The following is a 25,436-nucleotide window of genomic DNA, read 5'->3' on the forward strand; positions in this document are numbered from 1 at the left end:
ATGATTTTTCGAATTGGTTCTGACAGTCAACAGTATTACTCTTCCAAGACGCTATTCTTATCAATCTGAGGAGTATTCTCTGAAGTTGTTATCTCTGTCTCAGAGCTCATTTGTGGCCCATACACAGTCCACTTTTTAAACCTTCTCCTGACATCAGAAACTACAGACACAGCTACATCAAAAGATTAGGGACACATGTCGGGCTCGTCACGGGCACTCCTGCGAACTATAGTGTCTGTGTTTGAAAACTGGTCCGTCAACAAAAATTGGGATAAGCTGCCCTCGCAGGATATCAAGGACCTCAACGATACCATATATGCATACAAGGAGAGACATAATCTGTTGTCGTCGCTCAACTCTCTGATCAACCATGAGCTTCGATCTACCTATAGCAAGTACATCAAGGATTCACTGGACCTATCCAAAGAGGTTTTATTCTTGGATCTTTTGACCAAGTTACTGGCAGGGCTCAATGGAGAAGAGGTGAAGTTGTGGTTGGCCACATATTTATTCCCGGCAATTGAAAGCACGGGATTTGATATCAAGTTTGTAAACAAAGCAAGGGATTTTATTCGTCTGGTTACAATAGATTTATTCCCCACTGATGACCCAGCTCTACGAGACAGAAGACAGGCAATTGCCCGAATGGTTGTGGACTATATTTTACGCATCTACTTGGGCACTTACGAAGAGGCATACAAATTGATCGGGATGGAGTTCGAAGATGCCTCTGCCCGACGTAATGACACTCACGAAAATATTGAGAGGATACGCTTCATGGAGCGGAATTGTGGTGGTCTTTTACAGGAGTACGGCCAGCAGAGCCCTACAGCATACTTCACGCTTATCAATCAATACTTTGTCAAAGTGGAAGACAGACTCAAGGTCCTTTGCCTCCTATCCATGTCTGTGTCAAGCTATGCCTCCCGATCAAAGGCAATAATCGACACCCCATTATTTCATAGCTTGCTACGATGTCTTCTGGAAGATCAGAGTGAGTCAATTGTTGCTTCAGCGCTTTCTGTATTGGCTGTTTTTATGGGAAAGCTTTGTGAGCAATTGTCCCCATATGTTTCTGATCTTTTCTTAATCTACGCTCGATTGATTGCCAGGCAGGATCCGGGCACTTTACCAGCAAATACTACAGAAGAGAAAAAGACTAGTTGGTTGGTGGCGCCACCTGATATGGAGCTGATCACAGCTGGATCCATTCTCAGCACCAGTGAAGAATCTAACTTTCAGTACTTCATTACTGTGCTTTATGCGTTGTTCCCGTCTAACCTTTTGCGATTCAGCAAGAACCCTTCAGGGTATTTAAAATTACAGCATCCCAAAGTGGTAGTATACAATTTGGAGTCGTTTGATGCTGAAAACAAACTTCACCATCTTACCAGAGACCTCTGTAGGCAGATGAGGCTTCATCCTAATCTTGTGGAGCTGGTGACGCTACAGGAAGAGCTTCGCAGTCCGCTTCAGTGGATATCTAATGAGATTCAGGGGGGAATGAGCGAAGATGATGTAATCCTCCATGTTCTTCGTCTCAATCCTGTTTTCATCATGTGGCTCCCTGATAGTCTGATGTTACCCAAACTCCTCAGTGAGAAAATTCAAGAGGATGTTCGTACTTCAAATCAACAATTCTCAGGAGATTCATCTGGTAGCCGTCAAAGAGGCTCAAATGTTGAGAGCATCAACACAACTGTTACTTCTGACAGTATTGAAGGCACTCTGACGCCAAGGAGATCGTCTATTGTACCTAAAAAAGTCCGCAATGAGAAGTCCCCAAATGAGCCTCAAATAAGATTCAAGACCGTTGACTTTTCAATGCCAAAGCCGGAGGATTCATCACCTAGACCTATTAATGGGAATACGCTGACTTCAGAACATGATGGCCAAATACTCGAGCTCTTCTCTGCCCATGAGAAATTGTACAGAATGTCAAGCACGCGAAGAAACTCGGTGCAGCTGGAACTCCAAAACCCACAGGTAGCATCAGGAAACTTTCAGACAACTACGAAAAGTGCGTCCACTTTACTCAACGAACAGCTTAAAGGAAAGAAAGATGAAGAGCAGACTGTATCAAAGGGAAGTTCCTTGGATTTCTATCAACGTGAGTTGTTGCTTTACAAAAATGAAATCGAGTTCATTTTGTATATGAAGGAGTTGTATAAGTTGAGCTGTATCAAACTCAAGATCCACAATGGTGAACTACGAAGGAGTTTGGAGAAGCAGGGTTTTAAGAGCTCACCCAAGAATGCGGACCTGAAATCACACAATGCATTGCTCATTGCTTTGGAAGAATTGCAGAAGAGTAGTCAGACCAAATTGGCTAGTGCTAAAGCAGAGAATGTAAGCCTTTCAAAAAGGATCATCGAGATTCAGTCCGAAATCAAAAACTTACATGGTCAATTGAATGATGTTCAATCAATCAAAGACGCTGCATTGGCTGACTTGGAAGTTTACAAACACTCGGCGGGCGAGATGGAGGTTGAGTTAGAACAACTCAAGTTGAAAGAGAAGGCAGAATCTGCTAAGAGTGAGCCTCAACCATACCCCAAAGCTCAATCTAGTTCCCCTTCAAATGAGGCTACACCCTTCATCTCCGAGCACGAAGCAGAGTTACACAGCCTTCACGTGGAGTTGGAGATGGCTCGATCAGAGACCAGTAGTCTCGAAAGAAAGCTCAAAGATGCCGAGGAGAAGATGGATCTCACCGTGAGAGGGTATGAAAAGCAAATCGCAAACATGAAGCTCGATATTGGTGAGTCTGTCAGAAAAGAGGTGGGTCACTACTTACGCAAAATTCAGGAGCTTGAGTCTGCTATAATGAAGTATAGCACGTCGATTGAGGAGAAGAATATCCTCATTCAGCAACTTTCTACTTCCAAGCCAATCAAGATTCCTGGTGGAAGAGAACTGGAGTATGTCTCGAGTCCAGTGAAACCTCGAAACATCCCAGTGCCGCCAAGGCACAACAGAGCGTATGAAATCGGCACCCCCGACCAGAGAGGTGGCCGAAACATGCAAGAGTACTTTGATACCAGATCAAGTTCTGGTACACTGATGAGGTCCTCCACGTCTGCTCAATCCGTCCAGATCAATCCTAGACCCCACACTGCGATGTATAGGCTGCCAACCACCACCTCTATCCCTGTGATAAAGGGTCGTGGTGGATACCAAAAGAGGTCGAAGAAGATGTGATGTATCTAAAGAAGCAGAAACTACTTTCCAAGTATTCTGCCAAAATATAATATTTCTTTGTCAAATTTTCGTCTTCGCCTTTCTGACCGTGGCTGCAAACTTGATGCCTGTGCCGCGAAGTATCAACAAGTTCTGCCAACACGTGACAGGGCTTTCGATTCTCTACCTCACACCTGTTCAAAAATTTTGTCAACACTAGGTGATAGCTTTTCCTAAGTTTGCATCTGCCAATGTCTCAAACTTTGAAAAAGAGGGGAAAGAAGGCTGGTTCGTCCAGCACTTCGCTGACAGATGTACACCCAGATCCCATTGTGGATACCAAAAAAACCACTCTGTTTTTCACTCAGAAGGAACCCGAACTGGCATACTGGATAGCATTGGCTGCGGTCACGGCAGTAGCAGCATTCGTCAGATTCAGACTACTTGGAACTCCGGCCAAGGTTGTTTTTGATGAGGTCCACTTTGGTAAATTTGCGTCATACTACTTGGAAAGAACTTACTTTTTCGATTTGCACCCACCATTTGCTAAACTTCTCATAGCTTTTGCCGGTTGGCTAGTTGGATATGACGGCTCTTTCAAGTTCGAGAACATCGGTGACAACTACATTGAGAACAATGTTCCATACATTGCGTACAGAACGCTTCTGGCAATCCAGGGCACCTTGATTGTGCCCGTGATGTTCATGACCATGAAGACCCTTGGTTTCACTGTTGCCGCATGTGTTTTGTCGTCCTCGCTCGTGTTGTTCGACAATGCTCAGGTCATTGACTCCAGATTAATTCTTTTGGACGCTACATTGATCTTGAGTGTGGCCCTCACCATGTTCACCTACTGTAAGTTCTCCACTTATCGCCGTCAGCCATTCTCCAAATGGTGGTGGATTTGGTTGCTTGCTACAGGTGTGTCATTATCTTGTGTGATATCCACCAAGTATGTTGGTGTGTTTACTTACTTTACCATTGGCATTGCCGTGATTCATGAGTTATGGATATTGCTTGACATCAAGAAGGGCTTATCCATTGAGGAATTTGCGCAGCACTTTCTCGCCAGATTCTTCTCCCTCATTGTCATGCCATTCGTGATTTACTTATTCTGGTTCTACTTGCACTTTGCTATCTTGACCAAGTCAGGCCCAGGAGACGCTTTCATGTCTTCCGAGTTTCAGGAGACTTTGGAGGAGTCACCAATGGCCAAATACTCCAAATCTGTCCATTATCACGATGTTCTCACCATCCAGCACAAGGAAACGGAGGCATTCTTGCACTCCCATGATCTTGTTTACCCATTGAGATATGAAAATGGTAGAATATCTTCAAACTTGCAACAGGTAACTTGTGTTTACGACCAAGAAGGTCAGGAGATTAAGGATGTCAACTCTCAGTGGGAGATTGTTCCTACTAAGGAGGTTGGTCCTAATCTGAAAGTGTACACGAATGATGTTGTCAGATTCAGACACATCGGCACCGGTGGCTTCTTGTTGACTCACGATGTTGCATCCCCATTGCTCTCCACCAATGAGGAGTTTGTTGTTGTCCACGGTGATGTTGCCGACACGAGATACAACGAGACTTTGTTCCGTTTGCGTTTTGCAGAGGCAGGTGGCAAGAACAAGAACAAGAGAGTCGCTATAAAGACCAAGGCAACTCCTATGAGAGTGCTCCATGTTGACACGGTTGTAGCCATGTGGACTCATGACGATGAATTGTTGCCAGATTGGGCCCTCGAACATCAAGAAGTTAGTGGTAACAAGAAGGTCCAAGATGGTGACAACGTGTGGACTTTTGACAGCATTGTCAACATGAAGCGTGAGGATCCCAGGAACCACTACGTTCCAAAGGAGGTGAAGACGCTTCCATTTTTGAAGAAATGGTGGGAACTCCAGGGTTTGATGTTCTTGCACAACAACAAGTTATCTGCTGAACATCCGTTCGCTTCGCAGCCAGACGCTTGGCCACTTGCCTTGTCTGGTGTCTCTTTTTGGAATGACAACGATGAGAGAAAGCAGATCTTCTTTATTGGTAACGTGATTGGCTTCTGGATCGAGGTTGGTTTCTTGGCTGTCTACGTTGGTTTTGTCCTTGCAGACCTCGTCACCCAGAGAAGAGCAGTTGAGATCATCACACCACAGGCCAGATCAAGACTCTATAATACATTAGGCTTCTTCTTCATTGGCTGGGCTGCACACTACTTCCCATTCTACTTGATGGGCAGACAAAAATTTCTTCACCACTACTTGCCTGCGCACCTCATTGCCGCTTTGTTCACCGGTGCCATCGTTGAGTTCTTGTGTACTAACAAGACCGCCAAAAACAAGAAAGGTTTGGCTCCAGCCGCAATCGACAAGGTTAGACTTATTAGTGCTACCGTTGTGGTGATTGCAAGTACCGCATGGTTCCTCTGGTACATGAAAGCTATTACCTACGGAAACATGGCGCTTCCAGCCGAGGAAATCAAGAAGAGACAGTGGCTAGACATCAATCTTCACTACGCCAAGTAATGAATTGATGTTCACTGAATAAGTAGAGTTTATACAAACACCAAGTCTTGGAGACTTCCGCAGCCATTATCACTTGTACAGTACTATGATACTCAGTCCAAGATATTAATCTTCTCACCCACTCATGTCAGTCAAAGCATTCCTAGAGAAGGCCAGGCCTTTGGCTGCCGGCTCACAGATCCTCAAATTTGTGACTGGTAACCAGCTGGCAGATATGGATTCCGTTGTTAGTGCCATTATCTACGCTTTTTTCTACAATAAGCATTTCCCTGATAAGGTGCCTTACTTGCCGTTGATAAACATCCCACAGGATGAATTGAGACTCAGAAGAGACATCGAGTTGCTTTTGAATTCTCATGGAATCAGTGCCAAACATTTAGTTTTCATAGACGACCTCAAGCGGCTTCTAGAAGGGACATCGAAAGTACTAGACCTTGTTTTGGTCGACCACTGCAATTTGCAGGGACAAGAGTTGATTGCGTTAAATAAAGCGAATCGTCTCAAAGTGACAGGAATCATTGATCATCATGCTGATGAAGGGGCTTTTCTTGACGCTAACCCCAGAATCATTCAATCAAACGGCTCCTGCTCAGCGTTGGTGTACAACTATTGGACAAATGAACAAGGTGAACTGGCGCCGACTGAGGTTGCAAAGCTCCTTTTGGGCCCTCTTTTGATTGACACGAGCAATATGACTCAGAAAGTGGAAGAGGGAGACATCAAGGCTTTCAGTAGCTACAAGAAGGTGCTTGAGGGCGAAGTACAGGCATTGGGTGTGGAGAATGATCTCATTAATGGCCTCTACAAGCAACTCAAAAGCGCCAAGAAGGACTTGAATGGGTATTCATTCTATGACATTTTGAGAAAAGACTATAAACAGTTTGCCTTTACCAGCCCTACTGGAACAGTGAATGTAGGGTTCAGCTCTTTGGGCAAGTCGATCAAGTGGATCACCAACAACTTCACCGCTGCAGAGATTGCATCCACATTGGACACCATGTGTCACAACTTTGGTCTTGACATCATTGTCATTACCACATCCTACACCAAGAAGGAGAATGACGAATACACCAGGGAGTTCTGCTTCAGTACCACAGGTACTAGGTTTGCGCCGTTAGCAAGCTTTGCTGATGCGTTGGTCTTGAATGACGATATCTACGGTGGCGCTTCCGTAAAGGAGAAGGTGTTGTTGGTGAACAAACACCGTCCGTTTGAAGTGTACAACCAAGTCAACATCAAGGCATCTCGAAAGCAAGTGGTGCCTGTTGTAAAGGACATAATCGAGGGAGGAAAATTGAACTAGCTAGAATGCGTCTCCCATTTCTGGGGCAAGGAAGCCTGCCTTATAATGTACCTTGTCCTCCTTGCTCATCTGCGCATTCTGCTCGCTTTCTGGAAGTAAGGACGTTGACTCTTGGAGAACACTCAAGAGACTTTCATATACTAGTGTGGGTAATTCAAGCACTTCAAGATTCTCGTTGCTTTCTTCGGTATACAAGATCTTAAGGGCTCTGTCAAGAATGTGGTTATCGTAACTAACGGAAAGACCAACGCTTAGAATCCATAGACTAAGGGTCCCTTTTGAATTCTTCACCTGAAGCTTTCGAAGGGCACCCGAATTGATCTTATCCAATATGGCATAATAAGCATATGCGTAGGGAGGATACGACTCTACCTCATTGTTATACTGAAGCTTGAGGTTCCACTTGTAGAGCTTAGCAGTATCATTCGAGGCTGCTTCCCCTAGCACTCTTTTGCAACCGTAGCATGAACTGCTCTTTCTTTTCACAAACAAGTAGTGTGCTCCAATATACACATTTCCAGGCTTGGGCACGATTGACTCGTAGTTCTTCTGGTGATTGTGGTGATGTTCCTGATGAGGTTTATGGCAGTGCCAGAAGTCCATGAGCTCGTGCCAATACTCTGACGGCATGTCGGCAAACTTTGTGTCCATTGAGTCAAGAATCTGAGTACCACAATTTGCACAAATGAACTTAAATACGTTGACATTGCTATTGTCCTTGGGTGTTTTAAGAAGATCGCTTACCGACCATCTCTGAGCCTTTGACTGAGCCAACGACGTAAATGGAGAGTCAAGTTTCTCTGAATCGCTCAATGTTAGTCGTAGAGACAAAGTTTTTCCATCTGCCAGGAGCTGAGTGATCTTGGCTCCTTGTAGCTTCTCTGCCTTCTCTACCGGTAGCTGGACCACATACTTGTTTCTCAGGGTGATTACCTGAAGAGAGTTGTGTGAGAAGGCAATGTTAGATATCTGAGGCTCCAGGTCAGACTCTTGTAGAGCTATTCTGATAGATATCGTTCCCAAACGCGGTAGGAGCTCACAGAGGTACATGCGGTGGTGAATGTAATTGTAGTAGTTGAATAGTGCGATGAGACTTATGGCTGCGAAGCCCAGAGATGGGGACTAAGATTTGGACCAGTCTACAAAAAGCCAGATGAAATGTCTATATCTATAAAATGGGGTAAATGGAGATGATTTTGATAGACTCAAAATCGGGTATAAATGATATGATGGAAGTGTGGAGTCGTCAATGTAGGGTGGGTACCGTGCGTGCTTTGCAGTACGGTTGATGCTGAGGGTCAAAATCACGTCTTAATCCCCTCTGGGTTTCGAAAGCACATTCAATGGATCTGTAGGTGGAGCAGGGTCGTCTAATGGGTAAGGCAATGCAGTCTCGTCTATGCTGCCCACACTGATGCTTCTGAACCGGCGGCGCTCGGCAGTGTTATCGGCCGATATCACTCTGCCGGTGGCGTGATCTGCCGAAACCACTCTGCCATCGTTGGGAGGCCGTCTTCGCGTCTTCTTCACAAGAGGGGACACGCCAGAGTCGCCGCCCACGGGGCTAAGAGTCTTTGGACTAAGTGCTGTCGGGCTGAGAGCCGTGGGACTGAGAGGGTTTGACCTGGCAGGTGTATAGAGCTCACTCTGTCTCAGCAGAAAAGAATCACTTTCGTAGTCTGAGTAGTCAACTCTGGAGCTCGTATGGTGCTTGTGTCTCGAGGAGACTCTTCTTGCTGCCGGAGACGTTGCTGGAGAAACGGCCGCCTTCAAGCCAAAGAGGAACAACTCCACATTCTGCAACCGCTGTGCTAGTTCTTTTGGAGAGTCCATGTAGCAGAAAAACTCGGCGCCCAAGTGTAGACACAGCGGTCTTTTCGGCCACGAAACCAGCCGACAGAGCTCATGGCTGAAGGAGAAGATGCCCGAGGCAAAGCCAAACAATCCTGTTTTCTCCAACACGTATACTGTTTTCTGCCACACTGGGTTGCGGATGATAAACGTCAGTACCACCGGGTCGATCAAACCGGCCTCCATGTCCACAACCGAAGCCCAGCCTGTGGTTGCAAACGCTGTGCGAGGAAGATAGTAGCTCAGAAGGAGCACACAGCCGTGGCCGTAGAAAAGCCATATTTTGAAAACAGCGAACATCAAGTCAAGTATGCCTTGGAGAGGTAGTAGCGACAGCAGGATGTAAAAATGAATATAGGTGAGAGCCAAGTACCATAGCCAGTAGTGGAGCAAGAACTGGGTCTTCTCGGAAGGTCTGTTCGAGGCCTTGGCCAGGAGCAACACGGGGAACCACAAATGTAGCACCAGCAAGGGCAAGGCCAAATGCAGAAGCATGGCTAAACAAGGAGGAGGAAAAGGTGGTGAAGACAAAAATCCCACAAAAAGTCTTGGAGACAGTAAAGAATTGGTTATGTATGAAGGACTGACCGGGCCCACGACGATTGCCTTGGCTGCGAAAAAGGTAGTGGTGGCAGGATGGAGGGATGATGGAAAAAGCACGGAAAGAAAGAAAAAGATTCAACTACGACGAGCAAACAACCTGCCTGCTCTTATTGGGGAATCGACTGAGATGAGCGTTCTAGAAGCCCTATTTTGGGGCCCTCTTCGTCTATTCGGCGTCTTTGCGGCCCTTCGCTTACGCAGTCGCCCATGAAACACTGGACGAGTCTTTTTTAAGAGCGCAGACTCCAGACACCCTGGGAACAGAAAGAACAGGAAGCAGCGTTTTTGTATGATTGCCGAAGCAGCCAAATTGAATTGACTAGCTATACTTTGATGTCAACCTCGCATTGTCATTATGAAGCATTCATTGTCATTGGGTGTATGTTTCTTCCCTTGCCTCGATTGTCTGGCTGCGAAAACCAATCTGGCAGTAACGCACCGTTCTGGTGCGAATTCAGCCTCCACCTGCTAAAACACTCCTGCGACTACCCTCCTAGGAGCTTCCTGGGATGCAGCGGTAAACGGCTTTTATTTTTTTTATTTCTTTTCTTTATCGTTGCTTCGGGATTCGTTATCCTCAATTGGTCCAGCTGGTATCATATATTCAATTTTTCTTTTAGAACATGGCGCAAGATTGGAACTGTTTGGGCTCAGAATGAGTAGACGAGACAAGCCCAGAATCCGCCGTGAAACTGCCGAGGGGCCGAGGGCCCATTTTAGGAAGAGTTTCTATTCGGGAGGCGTTTATATCACGAGAAGATTGGTCCAATTAAGTCAGTTTCGGGACCATTCCTCTTGTGAAATACATTGCTTGGTACGGTGAGGGAGTTCGTGGGGACCAACACAGTGGAATCCCTAGTGGCTCATCGAAATATGCAGCCAGTATTATCAAAGCTTTAGTGTAAGTGTATCAAATGAGTTCTTTACCGTCTCATGGGCCTTTTAAACCCAATTGATAATGGAATTAACCATCCTATACTCAGTTTGCTTCCCCAAATGGACAAGCAGGTGGAGAACCTCAAGAAGGCAGCGCATCGACAGGCTACCAGACACAACAGGCTGAATTAAGAAACCCTTAACAAAGAACTAGTCTGTAAGTATGAGAAGCTTGATTCTCCCATGTTTGTTACAAGGGCAGAAGTAGCAATTTAATCGAGTGCTGTAGGTTCCGTAGCCATCATTGTCACTTCCAATCATGATAAGAAAAATTGGTCAAGGTCTTTGTCCACCCAAATACCCATTGAAAGTGAGATATTAATATCTCAATATTCATTCTCTGTTTCTATGGGAGTTGTCTGGGATCTGTGCATCTTTTCGCAGCCATTACCGAACCCTTCGATGGTTGGAAGGTAGAAATCAATATTCTCTATTTTTTTTCTTTTATTTTTTTTTTTTTTGATAGTCTTGTTTAGAAGGCACAAGTGTGTAGAAAATTTGCTGTTCATCCGTTAATCTGTCTTACAAGCTAACTCCCACCTCAATGCGTTGAGTACGCTATCGCTGCGTACCCTCCCCTAACGCGACTACATACTTGGTAGTCTGTTTACGCGTTCTGATACACCCTTCTACAACTATGGCAGAAAAAGACGACTTGGGGCTCGATAAACCTCTAAAATTGGGCAAGGTTCTGAAGATCCCCAAAATCACAGATGAGTTGATCTTCGATCCTGTAAGAGGAATTCCTCAAATCTCGAAAAACTATAGGAAGCTCTCCAGGATGATCAAGAAGGACGATAAAAGGCTACACGAGAAGCTCAGGAACGAGAAATCCAAGCTGGCAGCAAGGCGGATGAAAGTTGATGCGGAAGTTGAAAATTTGGGCAGCATCGTCCAATTCTACCAGTTCTGGTGCCACGGATTCTTTCCTAGAGCCAACTTCAATGATTGCATTCGGATGCTTCGGACATATAAATCTGCTAAACTAAAAGAGTACAGAAGAGGACTCATAGAGCATGAAATACATAAACTCAAGGTTGCCAAGGGAATCATCACGGAAGGCGACGAGCAAGAAGATGGTGGAATACAAGCTGACGATGACGATGATTTGTATACTGGCCCCGATGTGACAGACAACGGAGTCCCTAGCAGCTCTTCAAAGCAGCCAGCTGAGACACTGGACCTAGAAGAGGATGATGGCGACTGGGACTTCATGAATGTGAACCTGAAGAGCTCCAACGGTCTCTTTATAGGAGACGACGATGACGACTTAGCGATTGAAAGACCGAAGAATCCCTTCCAGGACGAGGAAATTCCTCCGGAGCATGATATCGAAGATGATCATGAGGCAGAACTAGAAGCCATGAGATCCATGGGAATGTAAGCTATTCGCTTGTGAGCTATGAGCTGATGGACCGTGTTCCTCATGCGATATATATCTTACGGAGTAAGCTCATGTGGTCAAAGATTTTCGACACCAGGGATGGTGAGTACTGACCCCTTTCGGTCGACTCAAGCATGACTCCAACCAAATATCCCCCTGCCCTCAAGTACACCTCCACCACATTTGGGTTGGAATTCTTGCTCGACTTCTTCACCAACTTCGAGTTGTAACGATAGAAGGGCATGATGATACCGCTGTTAAATTTGGTTGATCTCTTTGCATTAGTGTAATGAACACCAAAGTCACTCAGAAACGCCTTCATGAATAGATCATGATCAGCCTTTACCGTTGTGTAAGTAGCACCATGGGTACCAAGAACCCTTGTCAGGATCTTATCTGCTCCTTCTGGGGCTCGCTTGTTCTTGACGAGCTTGTGGGCGTACTTGAAGAGCTCGGTGTCGATCTTGGTTACACCCTTAGGAAAATACTCACTGTCAATGGAATACAACTCTGCTGATCTGATCTCCATAATGAAGACAAAATCTGCCTTGAAGGAGGCTGCGATGGTCTCGCACATTAGCTCAGAAGCTTTCCTCATGTCTCTAACTTTAGACATCATCCTAAACAAAGTTTTCTTCTGCGTATTGTTGAGACACTTGCTCTTAGTATCCTCGTTTTCTTCAGCGAATACCAGAGTGAAATGATTGTTCTGGGAATACGGATTCCCGGAGCCATCCTTCTCAAACACCGTGACGGGACAAACCCTACTCGTTGCCCTTCCCAATTTGAGACTGAGTTGCTTCAACCCTTCATCTACTTCACTCGTCGCTGTGTTAGCACGAGTAGGATTCTCGAGATGTTTGCGGTCCCTAAGAATCTGCTCGTAGGGCGTATTCAATTTCTTCATTATTTCTTTTGCCGCTGCCTGGAGGTCACGAACCATACTTTCCAGTCTTGAAGTCCTAGCCCATGTGTCGAACACGGCTAAGATTCCGATCGGTTCGTTCTTCGAACTCATAAGTCTAACACCACAATACAACCGTATGTTTGGCCGTCCGACAACAAAAGGATTCCTCGCTGTTCTCCAATCTTTGCTTGCATCAAGTAAATAGAAGCTGTCTTTTGATAGTATGGCATGGGAGTCTAAAGAGACGCTCCTTGGCACCTCACTGAAGTGCATTCTAGTCTCATGTTTGACATGGACCTTCGTTTTGTGAATTAACGAAATCGTCAAGCCGGCAACCTTATGGTCTTTTCTGATCCTTGATGCGATTGGCTTGAAGAGCAGGCTGTCGTCCCAATGGGGAAGCTCAAGAAAAGGCTCCGTCTCTTTGGCTCTGATTCTCTCTGTGTAGCTCCCCGGTGCCACCATGAAACCTTTGGTTTTGATACACGGAGGGCATGGCACTTTAGACAAGTTCCACTTGCTCTTTGCATATTAGTACGAGAGTCTGGTCACTTGTTGTTTTATCTATTACATACTTTTGAGTACATGTCGAGGAACTGAGAGTAGGTGAGCTCGATCGACTTTATGATTGAAATGCCGCACGGAGCGATAAGTGATTGTTGATCGTGGTTCATTTCGATTCCCTTGGTCTCTTTCTTTCTAGAGTGCTTCAGACTCGTCATGCACAGCTCGTAGAATAAATGTAGTATTTACCTCAGCACAAAAGCGACAAGCGAATAAAGGGCCGCGAGAATTATTATGCGAGAATCGAAGTCAAGGCTGCAAAAGATGCATTGTAGCAAAAAGTAGATATGACGTTAGAAGTTTCATATGCTTTATTACAGAGGTGGCCCAACCACATTTACTAGAATGCCCCTTGCACGATCATTCTAGGTATCCCCAGAGCTAAAGCGAGCTATTGACGGGAGCCGGCGAATTGCGCATCTCCTCTGCTTGCAAATCCTGATAAGATACCGATATAAAAGCAGCTCTCGGAGGCTTTATTGACAAAGCCGAGTGTAGTCGACATTTACTTCTTCTCCTCCCCCTTTTTGTCATCCTTGTTTTCGCCTTCGGCATCCTCGTCTATTTTATCCAAGTTACCCGCCTGCTTGTTTTTTTCTGCTGCTTCACGTTCCTGTCTTGATTTCTCCTCTTCCAAAGAGAGACGCAATGCCAATGCCAAGTCTGGGTCCATATTAGGATCCATGCCTCCAAAGAACTCGCCTCCAGCGGCGCCATCCATGTCGAAACCGTCTTCCACTAAGATAGGAGATGAAGCAATCACTTCGTACAATAGACGCGAGCCCGCAGGCACAGTGACCAAGTGGGAATTGTCGTGGTTGTTCACGGCCGCATGGAACTTCTCTAGCTTGGCGGTGTTGATTGCCTCCTCACCAAAGTTGATCACGTCGATGGCAACGTTATTCTTCTTCATCTTCTTGGCCAATTTCTCCAATTCCTTCTCTGTTTCCTTGAGCGGACTGCCAACGAACACAATGATCCTTTGGCTCTGTACTTTATTCTGTCTATGCTTCAATGCTAACGCGGCCACCTGGATTCCACTGGAGAAGTGGTTGTCTCCATCAATCTTTGTTCCATGTGCTCCCGACAAGATCTTGCCGAAATCTGTTGTTAGCGTAGAGAGCACCTGAGGCCCCGATCCACCGTACGAGAGTAAACCCACGGTATTCTCTGGGTTCGAATTGAGCTTGTTCTGGAAGATGAACTCTGTGGCGGTAAGCTGAGCGTCGTAACGAGTGGTGAGATAGTCTCCGTTACGCATGTACTCGGAGTTGTCGATTGCAATCATAGTAGCTTCAAGAACCATTGTGGAAGTGTGATTGTATGTGGATGTGGGTGAAGCTGGAGGTGAATTGTGAGGTATCGATATGAGATCAACTCGAAAGTGGTGGATGGCGAGAGTCGTGCGAAGAACAAAAAGGTATGGCCAGGTGCTTCAACGAAGGAGGAAGTACAAAAGTGGCGGGTTTTTATCAAATCAGTAGCAATTTTCCGGAGCTTGATTGTTGATGGCATGATTTGTGTGTGAACTTTGGCTGTTTTTGGATCTCCTGCCTCTTTGTCTCCCTAAGCTCGAACCAGTACTTGGCAACGCTCGGGCACAGTTGGGGAACCTCCTTAAAATTAAATTGAAAATTGAATGCAAACTTTTTTAAATCCTTTTTGTTCAATGCTCTTTAGTGACAAATGGATCATGAGTATATCAATCTTGCCGGGTAACTTGTTACGGCCATTTTTATGATGGCTGCGAAATCTGAAGTAAGCTGCAAATGTATAAAAAATATATGTAACAAGCTGAACCCACAAACCCTAATAACAATTGCACCAAATAAAAATGCATAGGTCAACCTCTGGTCGTGCTAGTGAAAGTTTTCAATCTTGACTAAGTAATCTTCATTTGCTGCTTATATACCACGCCATTCAGTTTGCCATATATACTACCACTGCCATCACAAGATCGCGTGAATTTCGTTGTAACCACTTTTTTTTTTCATTCCATACCCACACAACATTGCCTATGCCACTCGAACTAACCAAAGAGGAGAAAGACAAACTCCTACGAAACCTTAAGTTGATCAAAGCAAAACATGTCGAGCATCTCAAGAAGGATGCTGACAGAATAAGCAAACGTTGTGAGAAGACAGTACTACGAAGACTTCGAATGGTCAGCATGACAGCTCAGCCATTGAAGATCAGTGACGTTCTTGAGATGGAGCGCCATGAAACGCCCACTATCTCAAAGCTCAAGGAACTGAAGAAACTGTGAATTTGCAGACTTATCTGGTGCTGGTGATCGACTCGGCCTAGCTGGACTAGGTGAGGTTAGTGAACGTCTACATCTGTTTGTACTATATCGTGAATTTAATAAATATGCTATGAAGTGGTGTTTGAACTGAAATGATCTGAACGCTCTATGCTTCTTCAGGGATGTTCTCGTGAAAGTACTTGCCCTCTGTGGTCTCTGCGATAACCCCGGTTCTAATACAGTAGTCACCAAATGGTTCGCCTTCGAGTCTCTCCAACGACCATTTCTTGAACAATGGCAACAAGATGTCCATGATTTCATCCTCCTTGATCGAGTACCTGTAGATCTTGTTTAATCTCTGGCCATGGTGGCCTCCACCCAACATCAAGTTGTAGGCACCCATGGCTTTACCAACTAAAGCAACTTCGGCCAACCAAGGTCTGGCACAACCGTTTGGACATCCAGTCATTCTCATAACTACGGAGTCGTGTCTCAAGCCGTACTCCTCAAGAGCAGTCTCCAACTTGCCAATGAGCTCAGGCAAGTAGCGCTCGGACTCCGCCATGGCCAAACCACATGTTGGCAAAGCCACACATGAGGATGAGGACAATCTCAAGCCGGAGAAGTCGGTGTTGTCCAAGCTGTACTTGGCGAGCAACTCCTTGATTGTGGGCAAGTCCTCATCAGCAATTCTTGAAAGAACAATGTGCTGGTTACCGGTCAATCTGAATTCACCCGGCTTGTTGTTTTCAAGCAACCATTGGGCAATCTTTCTCAAACCAGTCTTCTGTGGCAACTCAGGAGTATCTTCAATTCTACCATTTTCCACAAAAGCAGTGAAATGGTTGTATCCCTCTTCATCCTTGACCCAACCGAAGTAGTCAATGTTACTCTTGATCTCAAATGGCTTGGGCTCTTCGAATTTGTCACCCCAGTATTCTTCAACCTTGGCCTTAAATTCCTCCACACCCATGTCATCAATGGTGTACTTCAATCTGGCATGCTTTCTGTTCGTTCTGTCACCAAAGTCTCTCTGGACCAACATGACCTTCTCGCATGCCTGGTTTATCTTGTCTCTGGGAACAAATCCCAACATGGAGCCGGTTCTTGGGTATGTTTTGACATTGTTGTGCGTGGAGCCCATACCACCACCAGCAAGAAGGTTGAAACCGATGACCTCGTCGTTCTCAACAATGGCAATCAAACCGATGTCATGAGCATAGACATCAACGTCGTTGTAAGGTGGCTCAGTAATGACAATCTTAAATTTTCTGGGCAAGTAGGTAGGACCGTAAAGTGGCTCATGATCAACTAAAGCGTTACCAGCAACCATGGTCTTCTTCAACTTAGGCCCGCCCTTCTTATTCTCCCAAGCTTCTTTGTAGCCGGGTTTGTCAGAATCATCTGGGCCCTCCAACCAGATCTCGTGGTAGGCTGTTGTGGATGGCAACAAATGCTCAGAGATTTCAGAACCGGCTTGGGCAACTTGTCTGTGGACCTTGGCGTTGCCTGGAAGAGCAGAGACCATAACATTTCTGTTCACATCACCGCAAGCAGCCAAAGTATCTAAAAGAGCAGAGTTCATGCCTCTAATGGCTGGCTTCAAGTCATGCTTGACAACACCATGCAACTGGAAGGTGGCTCTGGTGGTGATTTTCAAGGTGCCGTTACCTCTCTCGTCAGCAAGCTCATCCAACTTCAAGTATTGGCTGGGGGAAGCAGCGCCTCCTGGCAATCTAAGACGAACCATGAAAGAGTAGGCTGGCTCTAATCCTTGCAGCTTTCTTTCGTCTCTGATATCACGGTCATCTTGCATGTAAATACCGTGGAACTTAGTCAACTGCTGGTCAACAGCACAGATAGCACCAGTGCTCTGGTCACGAAGACCCTCAGCAATGGTACCTCTCAAGTAATCCGAACCAATCTTCATATCTTCATTGGTCAACGGCTTTGGCTCCTCCACACCTTCAACGCCATCAACACCCAAAGCTTTCCAAATCTTTGGCAACCACTCTTCGTATCCAGTGTTGAATCCATCTGGATCCTGGTCGTCACCGAGACCCAACTCAGCAAGCTCAACAGCCCCGTAGAGCTTCAACTTGGCATACAAGTCTTGGCCAGGCTTGTTGTAGTAGTGTTTGTCCTCCTTTCTTGGCCAGTACTTGGAGTCACCCAACCCGAACACGGAAAACTTGATTGATGTCAAGTCCAAGTCTTGAGCCAGCTTCAAACCATCCCAAAAAGCCTTACCATTGTTGGGGAACTCACCCTGACCGGCAGTGGACGTAACAAAGATGATATTGGTCTCAAGAGGCAAGTCCTCGACAGAAACGTCATCCATAGACAAGACAGTAGATTTCAAACCTCTAGCCAAAGCCTGTCTGTTGATCTTCTTGGCCACAGCCTCAGCATTACCACCATCGGACGCAAACGCTAAAGTCAATGGAGGACCGGAAAGGCCTTGCAACAACTGCTTGTAGGATTCGTCTTCTACACGTGTCTGCTGTTTCTGAGCTTCGGTGTTGGCAGTGGCAGTCAAGTTTCTCAGAAGCTCTGGGTTCTTCTTAGCCAAAAGAGTCAATCTGTTCTCTCTGTCCAAGAAGTCCCTTAATTGATTTCTCAAAGAAGAGGAATCAAGCTTGAACTTCTGTTCCTCGTCCTCACTGTAAGGATCGTATCTGTACAATGGCCAGTAGCCACTATCAACAGCAAGCTTGGTCTCCTTCAAGATGCTCAATATGTCAGCATTCTCGGATTCGTAAGGCAAGTAAGCCAAAATGACAGATGGACCGTCAAACTTTTCAGCTTCGATGAAAGCCTGCAAAACTTGGGTGTACGAAGAATAAATAGCAATGGAGGCAACGTAACAATTGCCGTAATTCATGGCATACAAACCAATGTCCTTCTTACGGACAAGATCCAACTTCTTCTTGGAGTATGGCTCAGAGTCAATGACCAACATGTTGACATTCTTTCCCGAAGAGATCACGCTGTGGACACCAGAAGAGCCCAAATCGTAAGCCCAGGCGTCAGAACCAACCAACCAGTTTGGTCTGATCTCGAGGTACTCTTTGAGGGCAAGTATCTGCTGGGCAGAGGAGGAAGAGTCGGTCTGCAAGAGTCTGACAACTTCCTCTGAGTCTTGGTACGGTTTGTTAGTTCTCACGCTGACCAACCATTGGGTTAAAAGTTCTATAAGCTTCTCGTTGTCCAATGAAGAAAATGAATTCTTCAGAATGGCGTTAGAGATAGTGTTCACCAATGCAGACTGTTGCTGTTCAAAATGCAAGAAAGCACCAAACCCGTATTCTGGGTTGGAAGAGCCGCCAACGGTAGGAGCAGAGAAGTCGTTCCAAACGTGAGACTTGTCGTTCACTTGAAACAAGACTTTGAAATAAGCTTGCTCTAAAGCATACACTTTCTTGACGCCTTCATGATGCTGTTTTTCAATGACACTATCCCCTTTAGAGACCACAACATCGCCAAATAACAGGTTCTGCTTTGGTGCATCTGATCTAGTGTTCTGTAAGAGGGCACTCACCACCAGAGCAGCATTCTTGTCAGAGTAGTGACCGAGCTTAGCACCAACCACTTTGGTGAAGTTCTTCAACGTTTGCAAAGTAGAATAGTTCTTGAAGAAGTTTAATAGCAAGGCAGAAAAAGACGACAATGTGGTAGTCTGCTCAACCAAGGTAAGGGTCTCCACACCAGCAGGGATCTGCGAGAGAAGAGCCTTCAAGTCAAACGGCTGGTAAACATTTACCTGGTATAAAAGTGCCCGCTCTTTTGTAGCAGATTTGACAAATTGTTCTGAAGGAGAGCCCAAAAGAACAATGGCATCTTTGGCTTTGGAGTCTTTGTTCAAGGCGGAAAACGCAGATATGTCATAGAAAGCAGCAGCCTCGGCGGCAGAAGACAAGTTAGTGGCAATCTCAACGCCACCTTTTATGCTTTCCACAGCAGACTCTGTACTTAAGTATAAATGGAATACCAACATGTTATCAGCAAATGCAGCAGCGTAGGCCGCCTGCGAGACGCTATACGAGTGAGCAGCGCCATGAGAAATGAAGACTGGGTAAGGCAAGTCTGTCAAAGCAGCAGCAATAGAAAAGTCAGCATCGGTAACCTCAACATGGGCAACAGCAGCACGAGTCTTGAAGACGCCCAGGGACAAAAAAGGTAGGTTCTGAAAAAGCGTTTTGGAGTCGGTGGTTATAGTGGTCGCAAGCTGTTGCTCTGAACTTTGGTCATTTTCCTCACCACTTTTTTCCTTTTCGTTCTCTTGCTCAACAAGCTGCTGCAAATATGAAGAAACCTGGAAAAATGGTTCGTTCCCAGCAAGGAGCTGGTGGACTTCTAAAAACGCAGCATAAGGTGAAGGCACCGCTTTTGCAGCCAGTGTCAGGAAGGTCACCAGGGAAGCGGCCTTGATGACAGAGGCTAAGGCTTCAATCTGCGTGCTCATAGAAACTGAAAATTGAGGAACCTTTGGGAAAAGAAAGTGTACTAGTTAGCAGGATGCATGTTGGAATATAAGGGCCGTCTCTTGTGATACGGTGGTGCACATGGTACACTGGGAAGTAAGCACCATGTACTAGCACAAAAAAAATCATATTGACTAATCTCACGTGACCACCCACAATCAGTAAGCTCATTAGTATGCGCGGCTATTGGCTGTAGATTCGAGGGCAGAGGTGGAAGAACATTATTTTTAGTGTTTCGAAGGTGGTTTCAATATTTGACGAAGATGGATAGAAAGTAGAATTGCTGCGTTCACTGTATCTCTTAAAACTCATGTTGCTCGATCTTTTCGTATACAGCTTGCTTGTCACCTGGTGTCGTCGTATCACGTGCAAAGGCACCGTTTCAGTGAGCACTTCGCTTGCATGATTTTGGCTGCGAAAGTGGGGACCGCTATAAACGAAGAAGAAGCGAGGTATGGTGAACAGAATGCGCAAAAAAAACGTGATGAGCTATTGCAAAAACGGTTTGGATTTTTGGTCCCCATCTCGGTTCGAGAAATGCTTGAACAAGCTGGATTTTCATCGTTCGGCAACTTCTGTATTCCTCGGTTCAGCGGACTAGACGCTGTGACTAAAGTACCGGTGGTTTGAATAGGATCTAAATCATCTGACCATGGTTTTAGGTGAATGCTGAGGCTGCTAGGAAATTCAGGATGTTTTCCGGGGTGGATTAAGACTTGGACTGTTTTTAAGGCACCCAAAAGTTCGTTGGGTGATGCCTTAGGGAATCAACTCTTGAACTTTCCAATAAATAAAGGAATTTTAGAAGACAGTCTGGCTAAACAATGTGTAACGCCTCATATAGTCAATTGTAGAAGGCTATTTGTAACAGCCGAATGGTCCCCACGGATCGGTGATTCAATAAACTCATGCTCCTAAGGTGTTTAGGAGAGCTTTTGGCTTTACCGCTCTCAGGAGCAGACTAACCCGTTCTCTTAGCTAGTGGCGTGTTGCTGAAAGGCCATTTCAATCTTGGAAAAAGCTTTGGATGCCATGATAGCCAAAATGTGTCACCTTTATCTTGTAGCCAGCACCTTGCAATTTCGTTCTCTGCTGATTGCCTTGCAAAAAACGGAGTTATACTCAGATTGTAGGCTCCAGCAGGAGATGTGAATACGAAATAGATTCAACTTCTGAAGCTATGAGGTTCGACACATCGAGTGCAGACATGCAAATGTACATTTCTGGACCATGGCTGTGGGGACCTCCACGCCCTATGCAACCTGAAGGTCACATTTATTGAACGACACTTCATTCGTTGGCATCCCGTCAGCTTTGATGCGGAGGGTGCAAAAACCGCATCTCTAGATGTCTAAAAAGCAAAATTTGCACCCAGCAAAGCGACAAGCAAAAAGCGCGACAAGCATGGGTGCCTTCACTCTGACAGCAATTCCGACGATCCAACTCCGGTCTAGACGAAGCAGAAGACACAAAAGGAGTTCGGTAACCAACGGGCGTAATCCGGGAAGCGTTTTCTTCGATACATTTGATGATGCAATGATTTCCCGCTTAAACCTCATCACCCCTCAGCCACCGAGCAAGCAAAAACGCAGCCACTGACCAGGCAGGAACTACAAATACAAAGATAACGGAGGGGTGGGATGTACATTGCACGAGGAAACTTAGATATGTATCACATGAAAGCTCTGTGTGAGTAGGCAGGGCCCTTCATGTGCCCTAGATCAGTCCTTGGCCAAAGGGCCAGGGCTAATATTGGAGAGAGCATTAGTTGACTCTGGCCTGCAAGACCGCACAGATTAGTGCTTGAGCGAACGCACGAAAGGGCTCTTGAGCAGGATAAGCGCAAAATGGTGATAAGATTGTGAACGCCAGCGCGCGTCCAGGGCAACTTTACGCTGGCCGCTAGTGTGAGAGGTAGCCTGGACTAATAAGCGGCAGCACATCGATCGGGGTCTAGCACTTAGCGCTAAGAAGAGCTGGCAACAAGGAAAATCCTGCGATGACCTCGAGAGGTTGGCTTGTGTGTTGTTTGCAGCGCTCAGCAGCCACTCGCATTCCCTCGCTTGGATCTACTCTGCAGATACACATACTGAGAGAGAGAGGACTGAGAGACGAGAATGGATTCTCCAGCTCCTCAAAATGGCAACTCCCATACAAACAGAATGGTTTATGAGTATGTAGAGAATTCTCTTTTTGGGGGCTTTTGCCAGATATCGCCGTCGACAATGGACCCTTTTTAACCCCGGCGGGTCGTGCTTCTATTGTCTTCCAACGGAATGACTATTCGACCAGCTCATTCCATTCTTTTGTGTCATTTGCACCTATGCACTTGCCCGGTGCGCATTTCGTCCATACGCCTCTTTCTCTTCTGAGTATTCTCTCGTGTGATGCCACTGCCAATATTTTATGTTAGTTTTGGTACTTGAGCAAAAATCATCCACTTCAGATGTTCCCAGTATCGCCACCAAAAGCTCTTTGACTACTTTTTCCTCTGGTTTTGGGCGTCCACGTGGGTGCGGCTACTTCCTTTGTGCCTGGCTTATTGATAGTCTATGATCAATGCGCGGCACCAGCTGTACAGTTGCAAATTGAGCCTGTCCCGGGCACAAGTGCTTGATTGGCCAAACAACACTTGCAGAGAATGCCCTCCATGTACTTAAGTGGATGTTTTTGTCGTGTGACCTAAACGTTCTTTTTTTTTTTGGCCTTTGACCGTCCCTCTGTCTCCTACCCACATCGACCGAGCCCACCTAATTAATTGCCAGGCTCATTCTCTCGCATGGCCGCCTGCGCACTCCTGTATCGCCATTGACTCTCATATACTTCTCATTCCCGTGCTCTCCTTCTTCCTCCCAACCCGCCTGTTTGCCTGTTTCCTTAGTGCCGTCTTCTTATGAAGTTTGGCAAGAACCTAGCGTGCCTATCGATTCCAGAATGGAAGGTGTACAACATCGACTACAATGACTTAAAGAAGACCATTCGCCGCATCACAGAACTGGACCAACCGCAACCGTCGCTACGGCTCCTCCATCAGAAGTTTGTGGAGAACTTTGACTATGTGAATTTGTTTCTAGTGACCAAGACGGGTGAGCTTCACAGAAAGCTCAATATGTACAAGACAGACTTTGAGTTGGTGCTCCAGTCGTCAGACGACGATCCAGCGTCGAAGTACCATAAGCTAGTGCCCTTCCACTACCATGTGATCAACGACATCTTTGCCACGGTGAAGAAACTCACAAAGTATATTATGCTTCAGAAAATAGCTCTAAAGAAGATTTTCAAGAAACTCGCCAAACACTACCCGGACTCGGCCAAGTCGAGGCACTTCATCGCCGTGCTTTCCCACTATCTTCACTCCAACCCCCAGTCGTTTATTAACTTTGACCTTTCGCCACTCACGTCTCAAATCACTACTCTTTTGGAGGAGATTGAGCGGGAAACAAAGAATTTGCATCTTTCCTTGCACCGCAAGTTTCTTTACGCCTCACCCCGCGGCGGGAAAACAGCTTCCCATGGCACCACCGACTCGCACGCTTCTCAGGTCTCTGACGAGTCCTCTGTGTACGAAAACGTCCAGGTCGACTATAACGTTGATCAGCTAGCGAAGTTTGATCTCGTTAGTTTGCTCAAGAAGAACTTTGCATTGCACTCATTGCTACCGAAGGATAAGACGTCCAAAAGCGACTTGGCCCTCAGCATAGATGTGTTTTTGAACTTGCAAAAATTCAAGGGCTCCAGTAAAGTCTCTGTCATCTACTTGACTAAGAGCTCTGACGATGCTGACCCATCCTACATCATTTCGCATGAACACCAACCTTCTTCGATCCTTATTGCTCACACCGGTGGCTTGAGAAAGTATTCCTATTGCTGTCTTCCAAATCATGTTGTTGATGGCCTTCTACAGTATATGCTTGCTGACAACGAACAGGCTCAAATCAAGGCTGAAAATCTCTTGACTGAGTATCTTGTCTCTCACGAAGTGACCTCGATGACAAAACTAACCATCAATGCCGTTGTATGTGACAACCTTAGTCCTTCTTTGAAGATGGTGAGTGATCGGACGAGGTACTTCTTGCATAAGAATGCTAGCCAGCAGCATGACATGTCGCAACATGAGTTCGAGTCAGTGACCTCCCTGTTGACTAACGAAAGCAACGCAGCGCCGGACGTTACAAACGCACCTTCAACTGTCGATACTAGAGACTACGAAGATAGCTTCTACATGCTCCATGATGAAAACATATTCACAAGTCGAGAAGTAGCTCCACGCATCCTGCTTGATGTTACCGACATGGATCCGTTTCCTTTCGACAAGTTAAGCATTCATAGCAACGGGACAAATTTGTACGATTTTATCGAGTCACTCTCCACAAACATCACAGGGAACCAGCTTTCTGTCAAGTACAGGCCAATCAGCCTCAAAAAATTACCAGTGAAGATACAAAACTTTCTTCGAAACTCCCTTGTACACCCCTTCAAAAATTTTCGCATGTATGACTATATGAGATCGTGTTACTACAATCACATCCCATTGGAGCCAAACAATCACTATCTGAGAATCCTCAACATAAATTTGTTTAAGAATTACGAGGACATTGAGTACGTCAACAATCAAAACAACTATGATGAGAGCCTCATCCAAGATAAGTCTAGAGTCATTCTCAGCAGACAAAAGTCTTATACTTCCTTGCAGCATATGTATGGGCCTGATCCCACCAGCGTTCTGCCCAAGACTAAGGACGTAGATGATGGAAACATGCACAGTGTACAGCCGTCTCACTCATTCGATGCTGAATACGTGCAGAGAATGCAAGACTTATCCGCCCTTGATAACATTGGCGACGACGACGACGAGAACTACTACTGGTATCTTCAGAACAGTGGCGATGTTGATGACTCTTTTCTCAATAATGTAATTTTATCCGTTATCCGCTCAAGGTTGCGACTTCTTAAGTCGTTTCGTGTTCTTAGAAGGTTTTCGTACTCGTCAAAGGAAAAGAGTCTCTTGGATAATGAACACGGCAATGTCTCAAGATACGATTCTCTTGATGAAGAAGCGCTGTTTTTCAACGAGGAAAACGACTACCAGGCAAGATTTGTGTACGACTACGACACCACCTTATCATTCATTTACTTCACCTTGTGCTTTACATCTTTATTCATTTCTGGCATTAATTTTGGCATTATATTCGGCATCCTCAGACTCCAGCAAGAGGACTTACAGTTAAGCGACGCCAACAATGCATTTGTGTTTATTATGCTAGTATTTGGGTTCCTTTTTGCCCTTATATTCAGCATGATTAGTATTAATCTTAATCTTCAAAGAATCCGGCATTCACCAGCGACCCATTCGGGAATTATCTGGGCAGGGTTTTTGGTTGTCACTGCATCGATCATGTGGACCATTGTGATGATGTTCACCTAGCTAGATGCTTCAATATACACATAGTAGTCATTCGT

The 25,436-nt window shown here is 45.7% G+C and overlaps 10 protein-coding genes across 10 annotated transcripts; 5 read left to right on the plus strand and 5 right to left on the minus strand. All coding sequences in view use genetic code 12, as the record gives it.

The window, feature by feature from the left end:
- Positions 1–195: 195 nt before the first annotated feature.
- Positions 196–3,201, plus strand: CJI96_0003059 (uncharacterized protein; the record flags this gene model as incomplete). Its single annotated transcript, XM_029033436.2, has 1 exon — positions 196–3,201. The coding sequence occupies one exon, from the start codon at positions 196–198 to the stop codon at positions 3,199–3,201; it is 3,006 nt and encodes a 1,001-aa protein (XP_028892028.2).
- A 230-nt stretch (positions 3,202–3,431) lies between these two features.
- PMT4 (dolichyl-phosphate-mannose-protein mannosyltransferase) lies at positions 3,432–5,699 on the plus strand (the record flags this gene model as incomplete). The annotated part of the gene is made up of 1 exon (XM_029033435.1): positions 3,432–5,699. One exon carries the CDS (start codon positions 3,432–3,434, stop codon positions 5,697–5,699), a length of 2,268 nt encoding a protein of 755 aa, XP_028892027.1.
- A 124-nt stretch (positions 5,700–5,823) lies between these two features.
- On the plus strand, positions 5,824–7,002 carry CJI96_0003061 (exopolyphosphatase; the record flags this gene model as incomplete). The annotated part of the gene is made up of 1 exon (XM_029033434.1): positions 5,824–7,002. One exon carries the CDS (start codon positions 5,824–5,826, stop codon positions 7,000–7,002), a length of 1,179 nt encoding a protein of 392 aa, XP_028892026.1.
- A 133-nt stretch (positions 7,003–7,135) lies between these two features.
- Positions 7,136–8,052, minus strand: CJI96_0003062 (putative polyadenylation protein; the record flags this gene model as incomplete). The annotated part of the gene is made up of 2 exons (XM_054702116.1): positions 7,136–7,142; positions 7,196–8,052. The coding sequence occupies 2 exons, from the start codon at positions 8,050–8,052 to the stop codon at positions 7,136–7,138; spliced, it is 864 nt and encodes a 287-aa protein (XP_054558091.1).
- Positions 8,053–8,313: 261 nt separating this feature from the next.
- On the minus strand, positions 8,314–9,348 carry CJI96_0003063 (uncharacterized protein; the record flags this gene model as incomplete). Its single annotated transcript, XM_029033432.1, has 1 exon — positions 8,314–9,348. One exon carries the CDS (start codon positions 9,346–9,348, stop codon positions 8,314–8,316), a length of 1,035 nt encoding a protein of 344 aa, XP_028892024.1.
- Positions 9,349–11,029: 1,681 nt separating this feature from the next.
- CSM3 (Csm3p) lies at positions 11,030–11,776 on the plus strand (the record flags this gene model as incomplete). Its single annotated transcript, XM_029033431.2, has 1 exon — positions 11,030–11,776. The coding sequence occupies one exon, from the start codon at positions 11,030–11,032 to the stop codon at positions 11,774–11,776; it is 747 nt and encodes a 248-aa protein (XP_028892023.2).
- A 40-nt stretch (positions 11,777–11,816) lies between these two features.
- On the minus strand, positions 11,817–13,405 carry CJI96_0003065 (uncharacterized protein; the record flags this gene model as incomplete). The annotated part of the gene is made up of 2 exons (XM_029033430.2): positions 11,817–13,205; positions 13,259–13,405. The coding sequence occupies 2 exons, from the start codon at positions 13,403–13,405 to the stop codon at positions 11,817–11,819; spliced, it is 1,536 nt and encodes a 511-aa protein (XP_028892022.2).
- A 347-nt stretch (positions 13,406–13,752) lies between these two features.
- On the minus strand, positions 13,753–14,553 carry RPN10 (proteasome regulatory particle base subunit RPN10; the record flags this gene model as incomplete). Its single annotated transcript, XM_029033429.2, has 1 exon — positions 13,753–14,553. The coding sequence occupies one exon, from the start codon at positions 14,551–14,553 to the stop codon at positions 13,753–13,755; it is 801 nt and encodes a 266-aa protein (XP_028892021.1).
- A 1,105-nt stretch (positions 14,554–15,658) lies between these two features.
- On the minus strand, positions 15,659–19,957 carry ECM17 (sulfite reductase (NADPH) subunit beta; the record flags this gene model as incomplete). Its single annotated transcript, XM_029033427.2, has 1 exon — positions 15,659–19,957. The coding sequence occupies one exon, from the start codon at positions 19,955–19,957 to the stop codon at positions 15,659–15,661; it is 4,299 nt and encodes a 1,432-aa protein (XP_028892019.2).
- Positions 19,958–22,869: 2,912 nt separating this feature from the next.
- Positions 22,870–25,401, plus strand: CJI96_0003068 (uncharacterized protein; the record flags this gene model as incomplete). The annotated part of the gene is made up of 1 exon (XM_029033426.2): positions 22,870–25,401. One exon carries the CDS (start codon positions 22,870–22,872, stop codon positions 25,399–25,401), a length of 2,532 nt encoding a protein of 843 aa, XP_028892018.2.
- Positions 25,402–25,436: the final 35 nt, after the last annotated feature.

This window comes from Candidozyma auris, chromosome 3, assembly GCF_003013715.1.
Source record: "Candidozyma auris chromosome 3, complete sequence".
Classification (NCBI taxonomy): Eukaryota; Fungi; Ascomycota; class Pichiomycetes; order Serinales; family Metschnikowiaceae; genus Candidozyma; species Candidozyma auris.